The sequence below is a fragment of the Heteronotia binoei genome, chromosome 15, assembly GCF_032191835.1.
Source record: "Heteronotia binoei isolate CCM8104 ecotype False Entrance Well chromosome 15, APGP_CSIRO_Hbin_v1, whole genome shotgun sequence".
In the NCBI taxonomy this organism is placed as follows: Eukaryota; Metazoa; Chordata; class Lepidosauria; order Squamata; family Gekkonidae; genus Heteronotia; species Heteronotia binoei.
This window is the reverse complement of record NC_083237.1, coordinates 40,808,653-40,826,692: the sequence shown is the minus strand read 5'-3', so window position 1 is coordinate 40,826,692 and position 18,040 is coordinate 40,808,653. Positions and strand designations below refer to the sequence as shown.

Sequence of the window (18,040 nt, the reverse complement as noted above, 5' to 3'; positions counted from 1 at the left end):
GCAACAAATTGGGAGAGTCCCAGTGTCACCATGGAAGACACTAGGTCCATTGCCTGACTGGAGGCTGCGTCATTGGCATGGACATTGAAATCCCTCAAGATCACAAGCCTTGTGTATTCCAATACCCAGTCTGTCACGGCCTCCATCAAGGATAGTAAGGCGCTGGGCAGATGGTACACCAGCCAGATCACCAACCCCTCCCCCACATCCTACACCAGACCGGCACATTCGATAACATTGATCATTGGAGCTGGGAGAGCCCGGAAGGAGTAATCCTCTCGTATAAATAGAGGCACCCCTCCCCCCACCCACTAGTCCGTGATTGGTGAAAGACCGAGTATCCTGGGGGGGTCATCTGGGAGGGAGCTACAGTCTCTGCATCTTGCACCCAGGTCTCGGTCACACAAGCCAGGTCCACATCCTGCTTAAGCAGGAACTCCCTAAGGGTCAAGGTCTTGTTATTTATGGACCTGCCATTACATAACACCAATGACGGAGTCGGGCCATTCCTCTTGACCCCACTATCTGTCACCGTCGGAATGGGATGCAGACTGGAAGGGGGCCGAACTCTATTTTGTCTCAGCCTCCTTCCTTTATAATTCTGTCTGCTCCCACCGTCATACCTTCCCCTCCCCAGGAGTACTGGAATCCCCAGGTCGGGCATCCTCACGGGCATCCAGTGTGGCCTTCACTAACATGGATACAACCTCCCTCACCACCCTATTAGATGTTAAAACTTCCAACCCCACCGTTCACTCACTATTCAAATTTGGCTAGCTCACTAATATTTTAATCTAATAGTGAATTAATTTAAAAATCCCAACCCTGTAATCTCCCCTCTAATTGATTAGCTATTTTTTTAAAAAAAATTAATTAGTAGCTCCTTAATAGATAAACCCCTCCCAGTTAATATCTCCCATCAATTAATTTGCTAAAAATATATAAAATTCATCAAAGCTAAATAATTAACAATAATCCAATTAACTAATACAATTTTTCCCAATTAATTTAGTGGTCAGCAATATAATTCTATGTTCATTTTAGTGAGTATGGAAGGTTAGAAGTCATTAGGTAAGAGTGCTGTAATATTAAAATGTCAGATGTTATCCTTTTTATTATAGTGCAGATTGTTTTTTAAAGTGCAGCTGCTCATAAAGTGTTCTTGAAGTGCAGTCTTAGATGCAGTTTTTTTAAAGTGCAGTAGTGTTGTCTAAGGGCCCGATGGACACTGGACAGCTCAGGTGACCTGGGGGGGGGTAAGACCTCCCCCGTATCCTCCTCAGCCATCTGGATTAAGCCCTTCTGATTCCCAGCTGGAGGGTTGCCACAGGTTCCACAGCTGTCTCAGGTCGCAGCTGAACCGCCCTGCAATCCAGTGCACCAGGCCTCCAGACGCCACTTGAGCCCCAAACAGGGTCTCGTAGTCGTGAGACTCCCGGCTGTCAATTTAGCTGAACATCTGCGCCCCAGCAAATGTCGGCAGCATGCAGGGAGGGTGCCCACAGGAATGGAATGCCCCGGGAGAGAGGAAAATCCACCACTCCACCTGAAAAGCCAGTGGGAAACTCCGCCCATAGCAGTTGCCAGCCACACCACACTGCGTCTTTGCGGCAGCCTCCTTCAGCCGACTGGTTGCTGCCGGCATCCTCGGCACCGCACACTCGGCTCCACGATCCAGCCTCACCGCGCACTCCAGCCCATGGTCTGAATCCTTGAATCTACATCACCATCTAGTAGAAAAAAAGACAATCTATAAACATATAGTGGTCCAGAAGAAGAAAGTCAATATTAAGGTAACATGGGCACAACTAATTCAGGCAGCAAAAGATAAAAAAAAAAACTTTGATTTTTTTGGAAACTGACATCCAAATTTTCAGTTAAGGAAACTTTTCTGTTAGATTCCCCAGTTATGGCTTGAACCTGGGAAACATATTTCTGGAAGTTACATGCACAGGTCCCTCAAGAAACATCTCTGCAGAACATTGCTAACCTTCCTGAATGGCCTCCTGTTTCCATGAATGAAATTGTCACTGATTAATCTGCTTAAGGGTGGGAAAGCCCCTGGTATTGATTACATCCCTCCTGAGCTGAAAAGTAATATTGATTGGTGGGCCCCCACCTCTGGTCACATTATTTATTTATGTTGATGACTCAGGGAGAATCCCAGAAGAGTGGATACATGCGATAATTATTCCTTTCTTCAAAAAAGGAAAAATTACAATTTACATCCAATTACAAACCAATCAACTTGCTCAGCATAATTGGAAAACTTTATGCAGTCTACCTTCTAGAGAAATTTAAAATCTGGATAGACCAAGAAAATCTATTGGTCAAAGAACAGGCTGGATTTAGGGAGGGAAGGTCTATTCTGGGGCATTGTTTAATTATGCAACATCTAATTGAAAAATATGCTGCTAGCACAGCAGTTTCTCTACATGCTGCTTTTAATGACTTAGGGCGTTTTCGCACTGACCTTAATCGGCAGCGACGCCCCTCTTCACTGCGCAGGATCTGCGCGGATTTCGCACCAATTGCCGCGGAGCACCCGGAAGAGCCGCAAAGTCCCGCGGCTTTTGCAGCGCAAAAGATCCTGCGCGGTGAAGAGGGGCGTCACTGCCGATTAAGGTCAGCGCGAAAACGCCCTTAAAGACTGAGTTTGATTCCATATCAAGGGTAAAGCTTTGGGAGAAACTTGAGATTACATCCATCAATTGAATACATTTACATTTAATGCAAGTTTTATATTCCAACACATCTCTTAAAGTCAGATGCAACAGGACTGGTCATCTCACTAACTCCGTATCAACATCAAAAGAAGTGAAACAAAGCTGTGTTTTGCAATTTATTTTCTATATTAATGGTATGACTAGTAGCCTGAGTAACCCTGATTTTCTTCTCCCCACTTTAGCTAATAGAAAGATTTCTGAACTCCTATATGCCAATTACATGGTAATTCTTTCTTGAACTCCCGTGGGTCTTAGAAGAGCCCTGCAGGCTTTTAGCCTTTTTTGTAATGAAAACCAGTTGATAATTAATTACCAAAAAACAAATCTTTTGGGAAGAGGCCTAAAACTTGGGCCTGGAACATCAATGAACACAGGATTGAGGTCAGGAGCCATAAATATTTTGGGGTAGAATTACAGTCATTAGGGGCAAGGAATGCACACCATGAGTATGTGACTGCGATTGGCCAAAAGTCTGCTCAGGCTATTTTAATTTTTTTTCCATTCCAAAGGAGGGCAATATGTCCCTGTTCCCCTCAGATTATACCAAGCCAAAACTTTATCTCAGCTACTCTATGGGTCAGTATTAGGACCATCTTCCCTCAACTTTGTCCCTTTAGAAAGAGTCCAATCAAAGTTTATAAAGGCAGCTTTTAAACTGCCAAGTTAAAGCAAGCTTGCACTTAGAATCTGGGCTAATTAAAGTAGAGGCCAGGGTAAACCTTGCTTCTATCAATTTCTGGCTCAAATTAAACTATGTTCCTCAAGGACTAACACCTCTGATCCTTAGGGACTGCTTTCAATCCTCCTGGTTAACTGCGGTTAATTGAAAGTTAATATCTCTAGGGTATTCTTCACAGACCCTTCTAATGATGGGTTTAGACCAGGCAATTGCAACTATCAAAAAGAGGGTGCTAGACACTGAACGACAGTGTGACATCAATAAAGCACCAAACTTTTTGGCACCAGATAACATCAGATACATCATAGTTCTAGCAGCATATCTTATGTCACTGGAGTCTCCATAGAAGAGCATTTTCTTTAGCTAGATGGAATGTACTCTCTTTGGCAATGCTAGAAGGAAGGTATAGAAGGACTCCTTTGGTAGAAAGGTGCTGGCATAGTAGAAACAACTGAGATGTTTTGTTCTCTTGTCAGTTTTACCAAGAAATACATGCTAAGTTTATTCTCCCTTTGGTCAGGAAGTTCCCAAACTGTTCTGACTCTGAGCTTTTAAGGAGGTTTCTCATGGGCATTAAAGTGCAGAGTACAGCTTCTTGTGCAAGGTTTTTTGCTGCTGCCTGTAAAGTTCATAAGGATATTTTATGTAATACTCTAGTTTCTTAACTGTCTATTTTAGTTTTTATATCCCATTTAACTGATGGACCACTTTTAAAACTCTGAGCAGTGTATATAATGATTTGTGCTGGTCGTAGACCATAAGAAATAAATTGACTGATTGACTATGATAGACCAAAAGTTTCAAGTTCAGGACACAAGGTCCAAATGGCTATCACATCCACAGACTTCCTTTAATGATTCAACATTTCCATATTATTTTGTTTCAATGTAGATGTTTGCATTATTAACATTCCCACTTCAACAATTAGTCAACATCTCTTGAGACCCTTTGCATTTTTGCTAGATAATAAATAATAAATGGGAGAAGTCTCCTTTTGCATAAAGCTTGAGATGTGAAAGAAACTGAGGATAGAATCATCAGCAACAAAAAAAATAGAATATTAAGGAAAAATAAGGAAAGCTGGTCTAACAAATGCTTCTACAAAGACAGATGAAGAAAGCAGAACATGCTTTAGAATATTTGACAGAACTGTTAGAATTTCTCATTTTCTTCCTGTTCTAGGTATTTACCTCATAATCTTCTTTAACCTCCCTGTAAAATAACATGATTGTAAAACTGCAAATATGTTATCTCCTATCATTCTGAATCCAGATTAACCCATCAATGAAATGGGACTTTTCTGCCTCTCTCCTTCCATTGCAGTCCACTAATCTCAAAATGCTGCCTTTGGGGCATGACATGAAGGGAGTCTGCAGCAGAAAGTGTGAATTGGTAGGCATTGCCAGTTCAATTTGGATCTGACCCATTGTCTGATATCTTGAATTTTTATATATGCATTTCCTCCACCTGATGCATAATTTTATAAAGTGTGATTATGCCTCTCTTCCTTAGTTGTCTTTTTTGCTGGTAAACTGGAACTTTTCAGTATGTCCTTGTAGATGATGGTGGAAACTACTGTCAAGTTGCATGGGGTTTTCAAGGCAAAATACATCAAAAATGGTTTGCCATTGACTGTGTCTGTGTCTCTACCAAGATATTCCTTGATGGGCTCCCATACTATCCAGGGCCAACACTGATTAGATTCTGTGATTTTGTCAGATCAGGCTAGCCTGGGCTATCCAGGTCAGGGAGTCCTTGTAGGTAAAAAGCTTCAAACTACCAAAGAATCATTCTGTTTGCCTTTTTCCCCCTATTCAAAACTGGATTAACAATGGAGAAATGTAAGCCAGTCTTCTACTCCAGTACTCTATTCCTACGCTACAGAACCTTCATTTTCTTCTTCTGGTCAGGCAGCTACATGGTCTATACTGTCCTCCTTTGTCCATGAACTGAATCTTGTCTTCCTCTGAAAAGTAAAGGTCCCCTGTGCAAGCACCAGTTGTTTCCGACTCTGAGGTGACATTGCTTTCACAACGTTTTCCTCCGAGGAATCTAGAAATTGCAATAGCTGCATCCTGAATGCTGGAACATAAGTTGTTGGAGGTTTTCCCCTCTGAATCTACATTTTGCTCTAATTTATATTCATTTTATTGAAGCTTTGGTATGAACACTCAGAGGAGTGGGGCAATATATATTTTTAACACTTACAACAAAGAAAGCACGTAGAAATCAGTAGTATCAGAGGGCTGTACACCCATTGCCTACCTTATCAATTTCATTTAAAATAAAAACTGTTCACCTTACTTTAATCCTAAAAGGAAAGATACATAACAAATGTATGCTTATATAATACTTCTTATTTATGTTATATCAAATTGAATTTCAGGACCTGCAATAACTATATGTATTTGATATCAAAAATAATGCATGGAAACAAGTCACTGATCACAGACTTCATCCTTCTGGGATTTGAGGAACTCCACAACCTTCAAATCTTTCTATTTCTGCTGTTTTTGGTGATCTACATTTTAACTATATTGGCCAACTTCCTCACCTTTCTCTTGATGGTGACAGATCAGCATCTACATACTCCCATGTATTTCTTTGTGGGAAATTTATCCTGCCTGGAGATGCTGTACAGCTCAGCCATCCTACCCAGATTGCTGTCTAGTCTCTTGACAGGGAACAAAACCATATCTTTCAAACAATGTATCACACAGCTATATTTCTTTGCTTGCCTAGCTGGTACAGAATGTTATCTTCTCTGTGTAATGTCTTATGATCGTTTCTTAGCTATATGCAAACCCCTTCATTATGCAGCTCTTATGAATGGAAAGCTTTGTATCCAGTTAGCAGCTGGGTCCTGGATCAATGGGATTGTGTTTAGTTCAATATATCTGGCTTTTATGTTACAGCTTTGGTATTGTGATCACTATGAAATTGATCATTTCTTTTGTGAGTCTCTATCATTCCTTGAAATATCATGCAGTAATACCAGTTTCATCAAACGAGTCAGTGTAATCATGGCTATCATATTTACGTTTCCACCATTTCTTTTGACTTTATTGTCCTATATATATATTATTGCTGCCGTCATGAAAATTCCATCCACTACTGGAAGGCAAAAGGCTTTTTCCACCTGCTCTTCTCACTTGATTGTTGTCTCTCTTTTCTATGGTGCCTTAATGATTGTGTACATAGTACCAAAAATTGAAACCATGAAAGACATTAACAAAATATTTTCTCTTTTGTACACAGTCTTGCCTCCCATAGTCAACCCTTTGGTATATAGCCTGAGAAACAAGGATGTTAGGGAAGCCCTGAGAAAGGCTGTTGGAAAGATTCTGGAAGGGCGATTTGTGAATCAGAAATTAAAAGTGTGATGGTCTCTTTCACCAGATCTAAAGGGAAGTGGGAGACAAAAGAGATAGACCAATTTCACACTATACTTGTTCCGGAGTGGAGAGCCCCTTTGCTACCGGGGCTTCACTCCATTTTCACACAAATTGCCCCGGAGCTATGAGTTGCCACGCTGCTATTCCGCAGCAAGCAGGATATGTTGACAAGCGGTTTCTGCTTGCTGCAGAATAACAGTGTGGCAACTCGCAGCTCCAGGGCAACTTGTGCAAAAATGGAGTAAAGCCCCTGTAGCAAAAGGGCTCTCCAACCCGGAACAAACATAGTGGCTGATTTCGCACTGACCTTTTACTGGCGCGACCACCCTCCTTACGCCGGCGGATCTGCAGGGATTTCGCACCAGAAGCGCCGGCGCAGCCAAAAGAGCCGGCAACTTCCGTCGCAAAACCAGCTCAAACGGAAACCGCCAAGAAGCAGGAAAACGTTTGAGCGGGTTTCGCGACGGAAGTATCCGGCTCTTTTGGCTGCGCCGGCGCTTCTGGTGCGAAATCCCTGCAGATCCGCTGGCGTGAGGAGGGTGGTCGCGCCAGTAAAAGGTCAGTGCAAAAACGCCCAGTGTGAAATCAGTCTTACTTTAAAAAAACAACAACCATAAATGATTTACAGTGCTTCTTCTTCTGGAATCTTCTTGACCGCAGTGAACTTTTTTTTAGCTATGGCTGTGAACATCACACCACACTTAAAAATGTTCTACAGCTCCACCAAACTGTCCTATCTTAAGACTAAGGTCCAAGCCATTTCTTTCAAAGGATGCTTTTGCAACTTTATTTTTTCTTTGTCATCTGCAAGTCTTTGCCTTATCAACTCTTGTGAAAGGTAGCTTCATATTCAGTTAGCAGCCACCATTTGAATCAATGACACTGTAACTATGTCTATAGTTATCTGTGTGTTTAACACTATGATTATGGCATTATAGTCCCAATGAAATGAATCATTTCTCCGAGGTGAGCCTTTCTGATCAATAACACTCTTCTGCAATGATGCCAGCCTAATAAATCTTCTTTGTTTTATCATGGGTTTTTAATTTGCTTCCTTCCTTTTATTTTGACTCTATTACATAAGGGCTATTATATATCTAGGCAAAGGCAATGAATATTTGATCAGTTCTGTTTAAATGCATTGTTTCTCCATTATATTGTCTTAATTACCTTCTCTCATTTTAGGTACTGTTTGTATTTTATTTATTTTTTAGCATGCCATTAAAGGTTTTGAATCTGAATCTGAAAAAAAAAATCTGATTCTATTGTTTTCCATACATATTACTAGTCTCTCTAACATCAGAGAAAAACTCCAGATTTGGATCACTGGAGTGCTGTGATGCAAGCCTTCATTTCTATTCCATGAAATATATGCAATGTATATGGGGGATCCACCCAAGGACTAAGCAGATTCGTACTTGTTTAGTTTTATGTGCCATCAGAGGTTATTGTTCTTTTGCTTTTTGTTACCTATAAGAATATACATCTTAAAGTATAGTGGGTGAATCCAGCCATTCTTTAAGTTGCCCTCCTCCAACTTAAGTTGCTCTTCCTCCCACAGAAGAGTACTCGCCTAAGTTGGAGGAGGATTCTTTAACTTGGAGAAAGACTACAGAAGTGAGACAAAAGGAAATGTATAACAACAACAACAATAGACTGTTCAGTGAAGGGGAAAGATGGGGTAGGTTCCACCCCCTAAGAGAATGAAGAATCCTATAGTAATTCAAAGACTAACAAATGTATACAACTTTGTGAATCAGAGGATACTTCATTATAGTGTGGTATAAATATAGTTCTGCCTACTGAGTACACACTTTGACCTTTTCCACAGTAGCACTCACTGTCCTCAGGCTTCTGCTTTCATCAGCTCAAACAATGGATTCCTCACCAGTTTCAGCATGGACACATTTTGACTCATATCTCTCTCCAATTTTCCTCATGCCTTTCTGACCTTTAAAAATCAATATCAGGAAGATGTGCAGGGAATTGGAGGGAGGCACGGGTCAAAACATGCCTGTGCAGCAACTGTTGGGGAATTGATTTATGGAGTCGGGAAGGAAAGAAGCCCAAGGATGGTGCAACTGCTGGTTCAGGTAGCCAGCTCCAGACTGATTCAGCCTTCCATCCTTCCGAGGTAGGTAAAATGAGTACCCAGCTTGCTGGGAGGAAAGTGTAGATGACTGGGGAAGGCAATGGCAAACCACCTCGTAAAAAGTCTGCCGTGAAAATGTGGTGAAAGCAACATCACCCCAGAGTCGAAAACGGCTGGTGCTTCCACAGGGGACTACCTTATTTTTTTTTTTAGAAGTCTGATTGAGTTGATGGTTGCATGAAACTTTTTTTTCTCAATTACTATCTTTGTGACAAAAGTCATAAACAATGAGCCATCACACACTAAAAGAGAAGCTTAAGATACAGTATCTGAGTTACAACGTATTTTTACTACAACCATCAAAAATTTAGCCACAAAGTTACTTGTTCATCTTAATACTTTGCTAACTAAGAAGTCTTTGCTTCTAAAAAGATAGGGTCTTCCTTAAGCAAAGAAAAAATCAGTTCAGCCCTCAAATATGAAAATTCTGAGTCCAAAATATGTTCTACAGGGCTTTTTTGTAGCAGTAACTCCTTTACATGTAGCCAATCATTCAAGAGCTTTTGTTGTTGTTCAGTTGCACAGTCGAGTCAAATTCTTTGTGATCCCATGGACCCAGTCACACAGGTCCTCCTGTCTTCCACCATCCTCTGAAGTCCATTCAAATTCACGTTAGTTAATGCTGTCCAGCCATCTCATCTTTTGCTTTCCCCTTCTTCTTTTGCCTTCTGTCTTTTCCCAGCATCAGGGTCTTCTTCAGTGAGTGCTTCCTTCTCATTTGGTGGCCAAAGTATTTGAGCTTCAGCTTCAGCATCTAACTGTCCAAGGAGCAGTCAGGGTCGGTTTCCCTGATTTGATCTTCTTGCAGTCCAAGGGATTCTCAAGTGTCTTCTCCAGCACCACATCTCAAAAGCATCTATTTTTCTGTGCTCAGCCTTCCTTATGGTCCAATTCTAACAGCCATACATTACTACTGGGAATATAATTGCTTTGACATACAGACTCTTGTTGGCAGGGTGATGTCTCTACTTTTTATTATACTGTCTAGGTTTGCCATAGCTGTCCTCCCAAGGAGCAAGCCTCTTTTAATTTCATGGCTACAGTCTCCATCTGCCGTGATCTTGGATCCCAGGAATGTGAAGTCTGTCACTACTTCCATGTCTTCTCTTTCTATTTGCCAAGCCATGATGGGACCAGATGCCATGATCTTAGTTTTTTGATATTGAGTTTCAAGCCTACTTTTGCACTCTCCTCTTTCACCCTCAACAAGAGGTTCTTTAGGTCCTCTTCACTTTCTGCCAGTAGTGGTGTCATCCACATATCTGAGGTTGTTGTTGTTTTTCCCGGCAATCTTAATTCTGGCTTGTGCTTCATTCAGGCTAGTATTCTGCATGATGTACTCCGTATATAAATTAAATAAGTAGGTTGACAATATACATCCTTGTCGAACTCCTTTCCCTAATCTAAACCAACAACTAAACCAGTTGTTCCATATCCTGTTCTGACAGTTGCTTCTTGACCCTTATACAGGTTTCTCAGGAGACATGTGAGGTCTGGTATTCCCATCTCTTTAAGGACTTGCCACAGTTTGTTGTGATCCACAGAATCAAATGCTTTGGTGTAGTTAATGAAGCAGAAATAGACATTTGTCTGGTACTTCTGTGCTTTCTCCATAATCCAGCAAATGTTTACAATATTATCTCTAGTTCCTCTACCTCTCCAAAACCAGTTTGAACTTCTGGTAGTTCCTAATCCAGGGCTCATAGTACAGGGCTTTCTGTAAGCTTCAGGAGGATTGGCCACATCAGGGATGTGGGACCCAATATGCAAAGGAGTTCCTTCTACAAAAAAAGCCCTGATGATCTATACAATCTTTCATTAGTACCCTATCCACAGAGTCTATTAGAGAAAGAAAGAAATACCATTAAACCTTAACCGTGCCACCAATGCCAAGCATTCAAATGAACAAGCATAAATGCCCATCTATACTTGGGAAGAGATAATTAAAATGGATAGTATTTTCTATTGTGTGAAGAGTACCATAATTTGGGGGAAGGCTAAACATTCTCTGCAGACTCTAACCAACATAGTCTTATAATCAAGATCCCTCAAATGTCTTTTAATTGATTGACTCAATTCACAACTCCTCATAGTTTCTATCATATCATTGGTATCTATCATCACCAGCCATAAAAATATAAATTCCATGTATTTCCCCAGTCACTCATAATGATGATCTAGCATAACTAATCCATGAAGACCTGATTCTAAATTCAAATTCAACATCCTAGTTTTCAGATTAAATGCTTACAACCAAGCTTTTGCTTCAAAAGTCATATCCCCAATCTGGGGTCTCAAAGCTATTCCTGTCACACATCTCAAAGTTCCCAGTATATTGTGTAAAAATCTTAGCAATGGCCCATTAATATTACCCGTTACCACACTAATCCAAACCCCTACAGCATATAAAAACTGACCAGAAACTTTAGCATCAAATGCTTTAACTGCTGCAGGAACATATTGGCCTTAAAAGGAATAATAAAATCTCAAAATAGCTTTCCCAGTACTCATGGCTGTTCTTATAATAAAGTTCAAATGCACCTTCCAAGAGAAATACTCTAGAAATAGAACTCCTAGGTCGTTTTCGCACTCACCTTCAGCCGGCGGAGCAGCCAGAAAAGCCGGAAGCTCCCGGCGCAAAAGCCGCTCAAACTGAAACCGCCAAAAAGCAGTTTGGCGTTTGCGCGGCTTTTGCGACGGGAGCTTCCGGCTTTTCTGGCTGCTCCGCAGTGTTTAGTGCGAAATTCGCGCAGATCCTGCGCGGTGAAGAGGGGGGTCGCGCCGGCTGAAGGTGAGTGCGAAAACGACCCTAAAGACTTTAATTGCTCTACTTGATTCTTAGACAGACCTGCTACTCCCTACTTATATTTCTTCATCTATCACACTTTCAAATCATTTGGAATCTATTGTCTTCAGTAAACTGAAATGTGTCGGTCCTGAGTTTAACCATTGTTATGGATAAGTTTTAGAGCAGGGTTAAAGTATTGTATATTATCACCATTCTTTAGATCTCAGATTTCTGTGTATGAGGGCCATGTATGTGCTTTTATCATATTATTGAACTGTTTTATGTTTGTCTGATAGTACTCCAATTTCTGAATTCAAGCAGAAGGAAAGGAAGGGGAACTAGAGGATCCTTCCATTACCAAAGTTTGCAGATGTGGAGGTTTCCTATTACAGCAGGAAACGTCTAAGTGATTAGGCAGTGCTCCCACAGCACAGGACTCTGGGACGGGGGGAATTGGAAGGTGTCAATATCATACTAGTGTGTGATGACACTTACAGCACAAAATCACTGTTGTGCCTGTCCTTACCCCTCAATTCCTCTGAGTCTCCTCCCTTCAAGTCCTCCACAGGTGGTGACTCTAGGTCTAGCCCGCATGGCATCTGATGGCAGTGAAGCCAAATATTTAGAATCTAGGATGATTTTTTAAGGCCCATCACAATTCAGAATGCCAGAGTACCAGTCCTTCAGCAAGCTACCCTCTTAGAGACTATGTTGGCGGAGGAGATATTTCCAGAGATATTCCCAGATATATAGGAGTAAGGGAAAGCTGAGACTCACAAGGCAGAGACCTGGAAAGGCCATGGATCTTTCCTAACTTCCATGTGGACAGAAACGTGACTTACAAATAGTGTTTCACAACAAAGCTGTGCTCTCTCTGTCTTTCTCTCAAGATGAAATGCTGCTGTAATAAAACAGCCAAATTAAACTGCATACTTCTAGTTGCTAATAGAGAATTTCCTTGTTAAAAAAATTCACCCTGGTCTCTTGACAGAATTTTCCCCTCTGTCTTCAAACACAAACTGCAAAGCAATTCCACTTATATCCTTTGATTGTTGGCTTTTGATTTTTGAGTTTTTAAAAAGTTTTATTGATTTAAACTACAATAAAGAAGCATTGCAGATGATACATAAAAGAGGGGAAAAGAGAGAAAAGGAAACTTTAAAGAGTGGGACAAAAAGAAACAGAAGCCAGTACAAATATAATTCCACCTCCCAAGATATTACTCAAATCTTCCTACCTACAAGTATAAAAATCTCCTTAAGTATTACTTCTTATCTTCTCTCACCAATATAAAGGGGAAAAAAGTAATTCTCATAATAAACTAGTAAAGCAATATTAGACCAAACAAATCTTCTTAAACACAAATTAAGTATAACCAGTTCATAAAAAAATTCTTATAAGACTGTCTCAACGTCAGATTTCCTGATTTAACTTAAACCTATAATAGGCACAGATTAGTTTATTGATTTAGCAAAAACCTGATTAAAAGGAACACTTAAAATTATTTATTTGTTCATAGCAAATTACATAAGATACATCAAATACAACTGTCTATCTCCATCTAAACTATTTCTCCTGCTAACATATTAGTAGCAAATCTACCATATTACGAAAACTATCAAATTCTGCAACCTTTATACTATCTGGCTTTTCACCCTTGATCCTATTCTCACATCATTAGAAGCAGTCTCCCTAAATATGCAAAATGTGAGTAGATCTACTATCTAAAGAGTTATGCTAATAAACCTCATTAACATTATTTCTTCAAGATCTCTCTTAATCTTTTAAATTTTAACATCTGTATTAATTACGTATTTGCTTATTCAGCAGAAAGAGAGAAAGGAGAAAAAACAAAGGAAAAAAGACGAAAGGGAAACCCAAAATTCCAAAGTCCTTCTTTCCCAAAAACTTTTTAAAAACCCCTTTAAGTTCCTTTGCTTTCTACACCCAAATTGTATCTGAGGCAGCCCCTTTGTCCACAGCTTGTCTTTTAAGTAACATCTTTCACTTCTTAGTCAGAGTTCTTTATTCAGCCATTCACCAAAGCAGAAATGGAAAAACCAAAAACCTTTTTACGGATCGCTTTCCTAATCCAGATGTGTTGCTTGAAGTGCAGCTTTACTCTTCTCAGTATGTCCTGCCCCCCCAACCACAGGAAGAAGAATTCATTGCCATTTTCCCTTCTCCGCTTGAGTGGTTTTGAAAGTCCGTCATAAGAGACCATCTTCTTTTGCCTTTGTTTGTTTCGCATAACAATTTCCCCTTCTGCTTTCATCAATTCGCTCTCTTTAATGCTGAACTCCTGTAGATTAGCTATTTCATTAGTTGTAGGATCTTCTTCGCTCAAATCATTAGCAATGAGCATAAAGTAATCTCCAAGAAGCTGCATAAGTGAAATAAAATCTTCCTTTAAAGATCTGAGATTTGAGCAAATATCTTTTTCATGAGCCATTTCATTAAAAAGTGCCATATTCAGGTTATACTTTCAAAAGTCAGTCTCTCAAGTCAGATTGTATTTTCACTTCCCTCCTGTTGAAGAAATTCTTTCAGTTAGAGTCAGATAAAAGAGACAGAGTTCTTTTTTTTCTTGTATATCTCCTTTGTGTTCAAATCATATTGCAAATTCTTGATAATCTCTGTAATATATATCCAATTAAAGTTCGGGTCAATTTCAGTACTTATATTCAGTCCAATTCAAAAGGTTAAAACTACTCCTGTCGATCCGAGGCCGCTTGCAATAATCCGTGAGCTAGTCTTTTGTAGTTATGCAAAGTGACCCATCAGGGGGTAAATTTAGGAAAAAACACCTACTTCTTAAGTAGAATCATCGCTTTAGAAGTGGAAATATGTTTATTTGAAACTGTACTGGAGAAAAAGAAAGCATAAAAGCAATCGGGAGTTCTTCTTTTTCTGCTGATAAGCAGCTTTCATAGCCGCAGAGCCTCAGGATGCACGACAAGTATAGGGGGCAGTTGCCACTGGCCCCCTCCCCACCGTGGGGTTCCCATGCCTAGAGAAAGCCCTCCAGGCCTTCCCTGTGGGGGTGTCAACGACCAGACTCAGAGATGCCACAGAGAGAGATCTGCGGCAGCTCTGACGCCAAGATGACGGATCCCGGAAGTCCCTTTCTGGCTTTTACTTTTGGCTACAGCCACTCTTTCCATTTTCATTGACAGGTCTGTTCTTTCTCCTCTGCCTCACTTGTAATGATTGATGGGAAGGAAAAATAATAGCAGAAGCATGGAGGAAAGCAAGTGAACAAAACAGGGACAGTAAAGTCCTAGTCTTAAAATAAAGAGGGGGGGGTATTGTTTTTCCCTCATGGTAGTCTATCTGCAGTTCACCTCATGGTAAAGCTGAACAGATTCCCTGCTCAGTGCTCATGTAATGCAATGCATCTCTTTTGCAGGGTTGTTGTCTCTATTTTTCTTGTTCCCACATAACTGTTGCACCTTTCAGAGCTGTATGCTTGGCAGAGGTTCAACATCTGTCAGCTCCCTAGTGCGTCTGCCTCTATCATAGCTGTTACTAGCAGTTCTGCAGGTATGGAAAAAGCCTGATGAAAAGATAATCCACCCTTCCCCTTGGTAATTGGTTTCTTTGCCTTATGTATTCTCATTACCTGATTTTTTCTTCTAACATTCAGCTAGCATCAGTCTCATTTAAGCTCATTGGATCTAGAGTAAGCTCACGAAGACAGCCAGTGCTGTGTAGTTGTGAGCGTGTCAGACTATGATCTTGGAGGACCAGGTTAGAATTCCCACTCTGCCATGGGAGCTTGCTGAGTGAGTCAGTCACATATTCTCAGCCTAACCTACCTCACAGGGTTATTGTGAAGGTAAAAATGGAGAACAGAACAACCTGAACTGCTATCTCCCCTTGGGAGAACAGCAAGCTATAACAGAAAGAAGTAACAAAATAAAATAATACGTAGTCCTCATCTTAAATATAAGCTGTATCCACACTTCTTTGGATATTGCATTGTTATTTCCCTGTAGCAATTTCATCTCCTGGCTGTCTTTCCTACACAGAGAAATCCAGCATCATACAATTGCTATAGTACAATATCCAACTAAGAGTGAACACAGCTTCAATCATTGTCAACAGAAGATGGGACTTTTTTTTCTTTTTTGCTTCTGCTACACTGTAGATGATATTCATTGTAAAACCCAATCATGTATAAAACTTCAAGTATGGTCCAGTTACATAGTGCTTCCTGTTTGATGGCACTAAATTTAGAATTGCTAGATGTCTCATTTCATGAGTTGCTGTTAAATTATTGCTTCTTTTCTTTTCTTTTTAACCAGATTGAGAAATGAAAGGAAATCAAAGCACATTAAATAATTTCCTGTTGCTGGGATTCTCTGATTTGCCAGGACTGGAGGGTTTGTTCTTCTCTGTTTTCCTAACTGTCTATCTGTCAGTTCTCAGTGGGAATGCTCTCATAATTATTGTCACATTGGTCTACCAGACACTCCACAGCCCCATGTTTTTCTTTCTCAGGAACCTGAGTTTTCTGGAGATATGCTACACCTCAACTGTTGTCCCCAAAATGCTTGAAAACCTGCTGTCAGAGGATAAATCCATTTCATTCCTCAGTTGTGCCTTTCAAATGAACGTCTTCCTTATCACAGGGGCAGCAGAATGTTTTCTTTTGGCTGCCATGGCATATGACCGCTACGTTGCCATTTGTCACCCACTGCGCTACACCATCATTATGAGTAATACAGTGTGCTCTGGGTTGGTTGCATCCTCCTGGATGGCTGCAATCCCAATGCAAGTTGGCCAAACTGTCCTGGTGTTCACCTCTTCTTTCTGTGACTCCAATGAAATCAACGATTTCTTTTGTGACTTTCCTGCTGTGGTCAAACTAGTCTGTGGCAACACCTCTATAAATGAGCATATATTGTTTCTGGAGGCAGTATTTCTTGGATTAATCCCATTTGCTTTGATTTCCATTTCATACATATGCATTGCTTCTACCATTCTAAAGATGCCATCTGTAGAGGGAAGGAGCAAGGCTTTCTCAACATGTTCCTCACATCTCATAGTGGTGATGTCTTTCTATGGCTCTGGAATGACAGTGTATCTGAAGCCCAAGTCAAGTCAATCTTTTGATACAGAAAAATTCCTGTCACTCTTCTACACTGTCTTCATACCCTTGTTAAATCCTCTTATTTACAGCTTGAAGAACAAGGAAGTCAAAGTGGCTCTCAGGAAACTATGTCTCCACATTCATCTCTTAAAAAAACCCAAATTTTCATAGAAAGTATGGAAAAAATAAAATGTCATAGAGAATGGCTGCTCATTAATGATGGCCACATCATCTCAGTAAGTGTCTAAACAAGTTACATGGTAATTTTCAATGCTTACTTGATTTACACTTATTTGATTGTAACTATGGACATGAGGAAGAATACTAGTGGTTGAAAGTGCCAAGAAGTCACAACTGACTTTATGGGAACCCTGTGGAGTTTTTATCGCAAAGAAAAAAATGTTTAGAAATGGTTTGCCATTGCCTGCTTCCTCATCATGATCCAGGTATTCCTTGGAGATCTCTCATCTAAATATTAGCCAGGGATGACCCTACTTAACTTCCAAGTTCTGATGAGATTAGGTTAGCCTGAACTATTCTGATCAGGTTAGGAGAAAGATTAGAAAGGACAATAACATTTATATCTCCCCTATTAATAATGAGGCATCTTTTAACCATTTTTAGACTAACAGTAATTCTGTTCTTCCATGTATTTGGTCAGGTTTACAAAGGTTATCTAATGTGAATCCTTCATATTGATAGTAAAAATGCACCACTCGAAAACCCTCTGACACACACATACACACATCATTATTTTCTATTATGGAAATTTAAACTGTTTTGAGAATAGAACTAAACTCAAATAAGGGTACAAAATATCAGACGTTTGTGTTGTTCAATTTGCGAGGAGCAAAAGTATAAAAAGGAAACAGTATCACTGCTTTGGTGTGTTATGCTTCAATTTCTCATTTATTAGTGATAATGCCAACCAACCAATTAAAAAGGTTGTTTGAAATTGTGTGAATTTTAAATTATATTTAATTCCTTAACCTTCTTCTGTCCTTGTCTTCAACATTGTTCTTACAAGTTCCACTTATTGTGCCAAAAGTACATTGGGCTTTAAGAGAGGTGTCTGAAAGTTTTGTGGGGAATTAAGGTGGATTTTGGAGCATAAATATTTAGAACTATTCAGTGGTTATTTAATTTGGAAAGAGATGGTTACATTTCTCACCTGCTTCTAACGGAGTAGGTTTGGGGAGCATGTT

General features: G+C 40.1%; 2 protein-coding genes across 2 annotated transcripts; both read left to right on the top strand.

Annotated features, from left to right (window-relative positions):
• Window positions 1-5,828: 5,828 nt before the first annotated feature.
• LOC132583549 (olfactory receptor 6F1-like) lies at window positions 5,829-6,788 on the top strand. Its single transcript, XM_060255174.1, has one exon. The coding sequence runs from the start codon at window positions 5,829-5,831 to the stop codon at window positions 6,786-6,788; it is 960 nt and encodes a 319-aa protein (XP_060111157.1).
• A 9,267-nt stretch (window positions 6,789-16,055) lies between these two features.
• On the top strand, window positions 16,056-17,006 carry LOC132583548 (olfactory receptor 10AG1-like). Its single transcript, XM_060255173.1, has one exon. The coding sequence runs from the start codon at window positions 16,056-16,058 to the stop codon at window positions 17,004-17,006; it is 951 nt and encodes a 316-aa protein (XP_060111156.1).
• The last annotated feature ends 1,034 nt before the right edge of the window (window positions 17,007-18,040 follow it).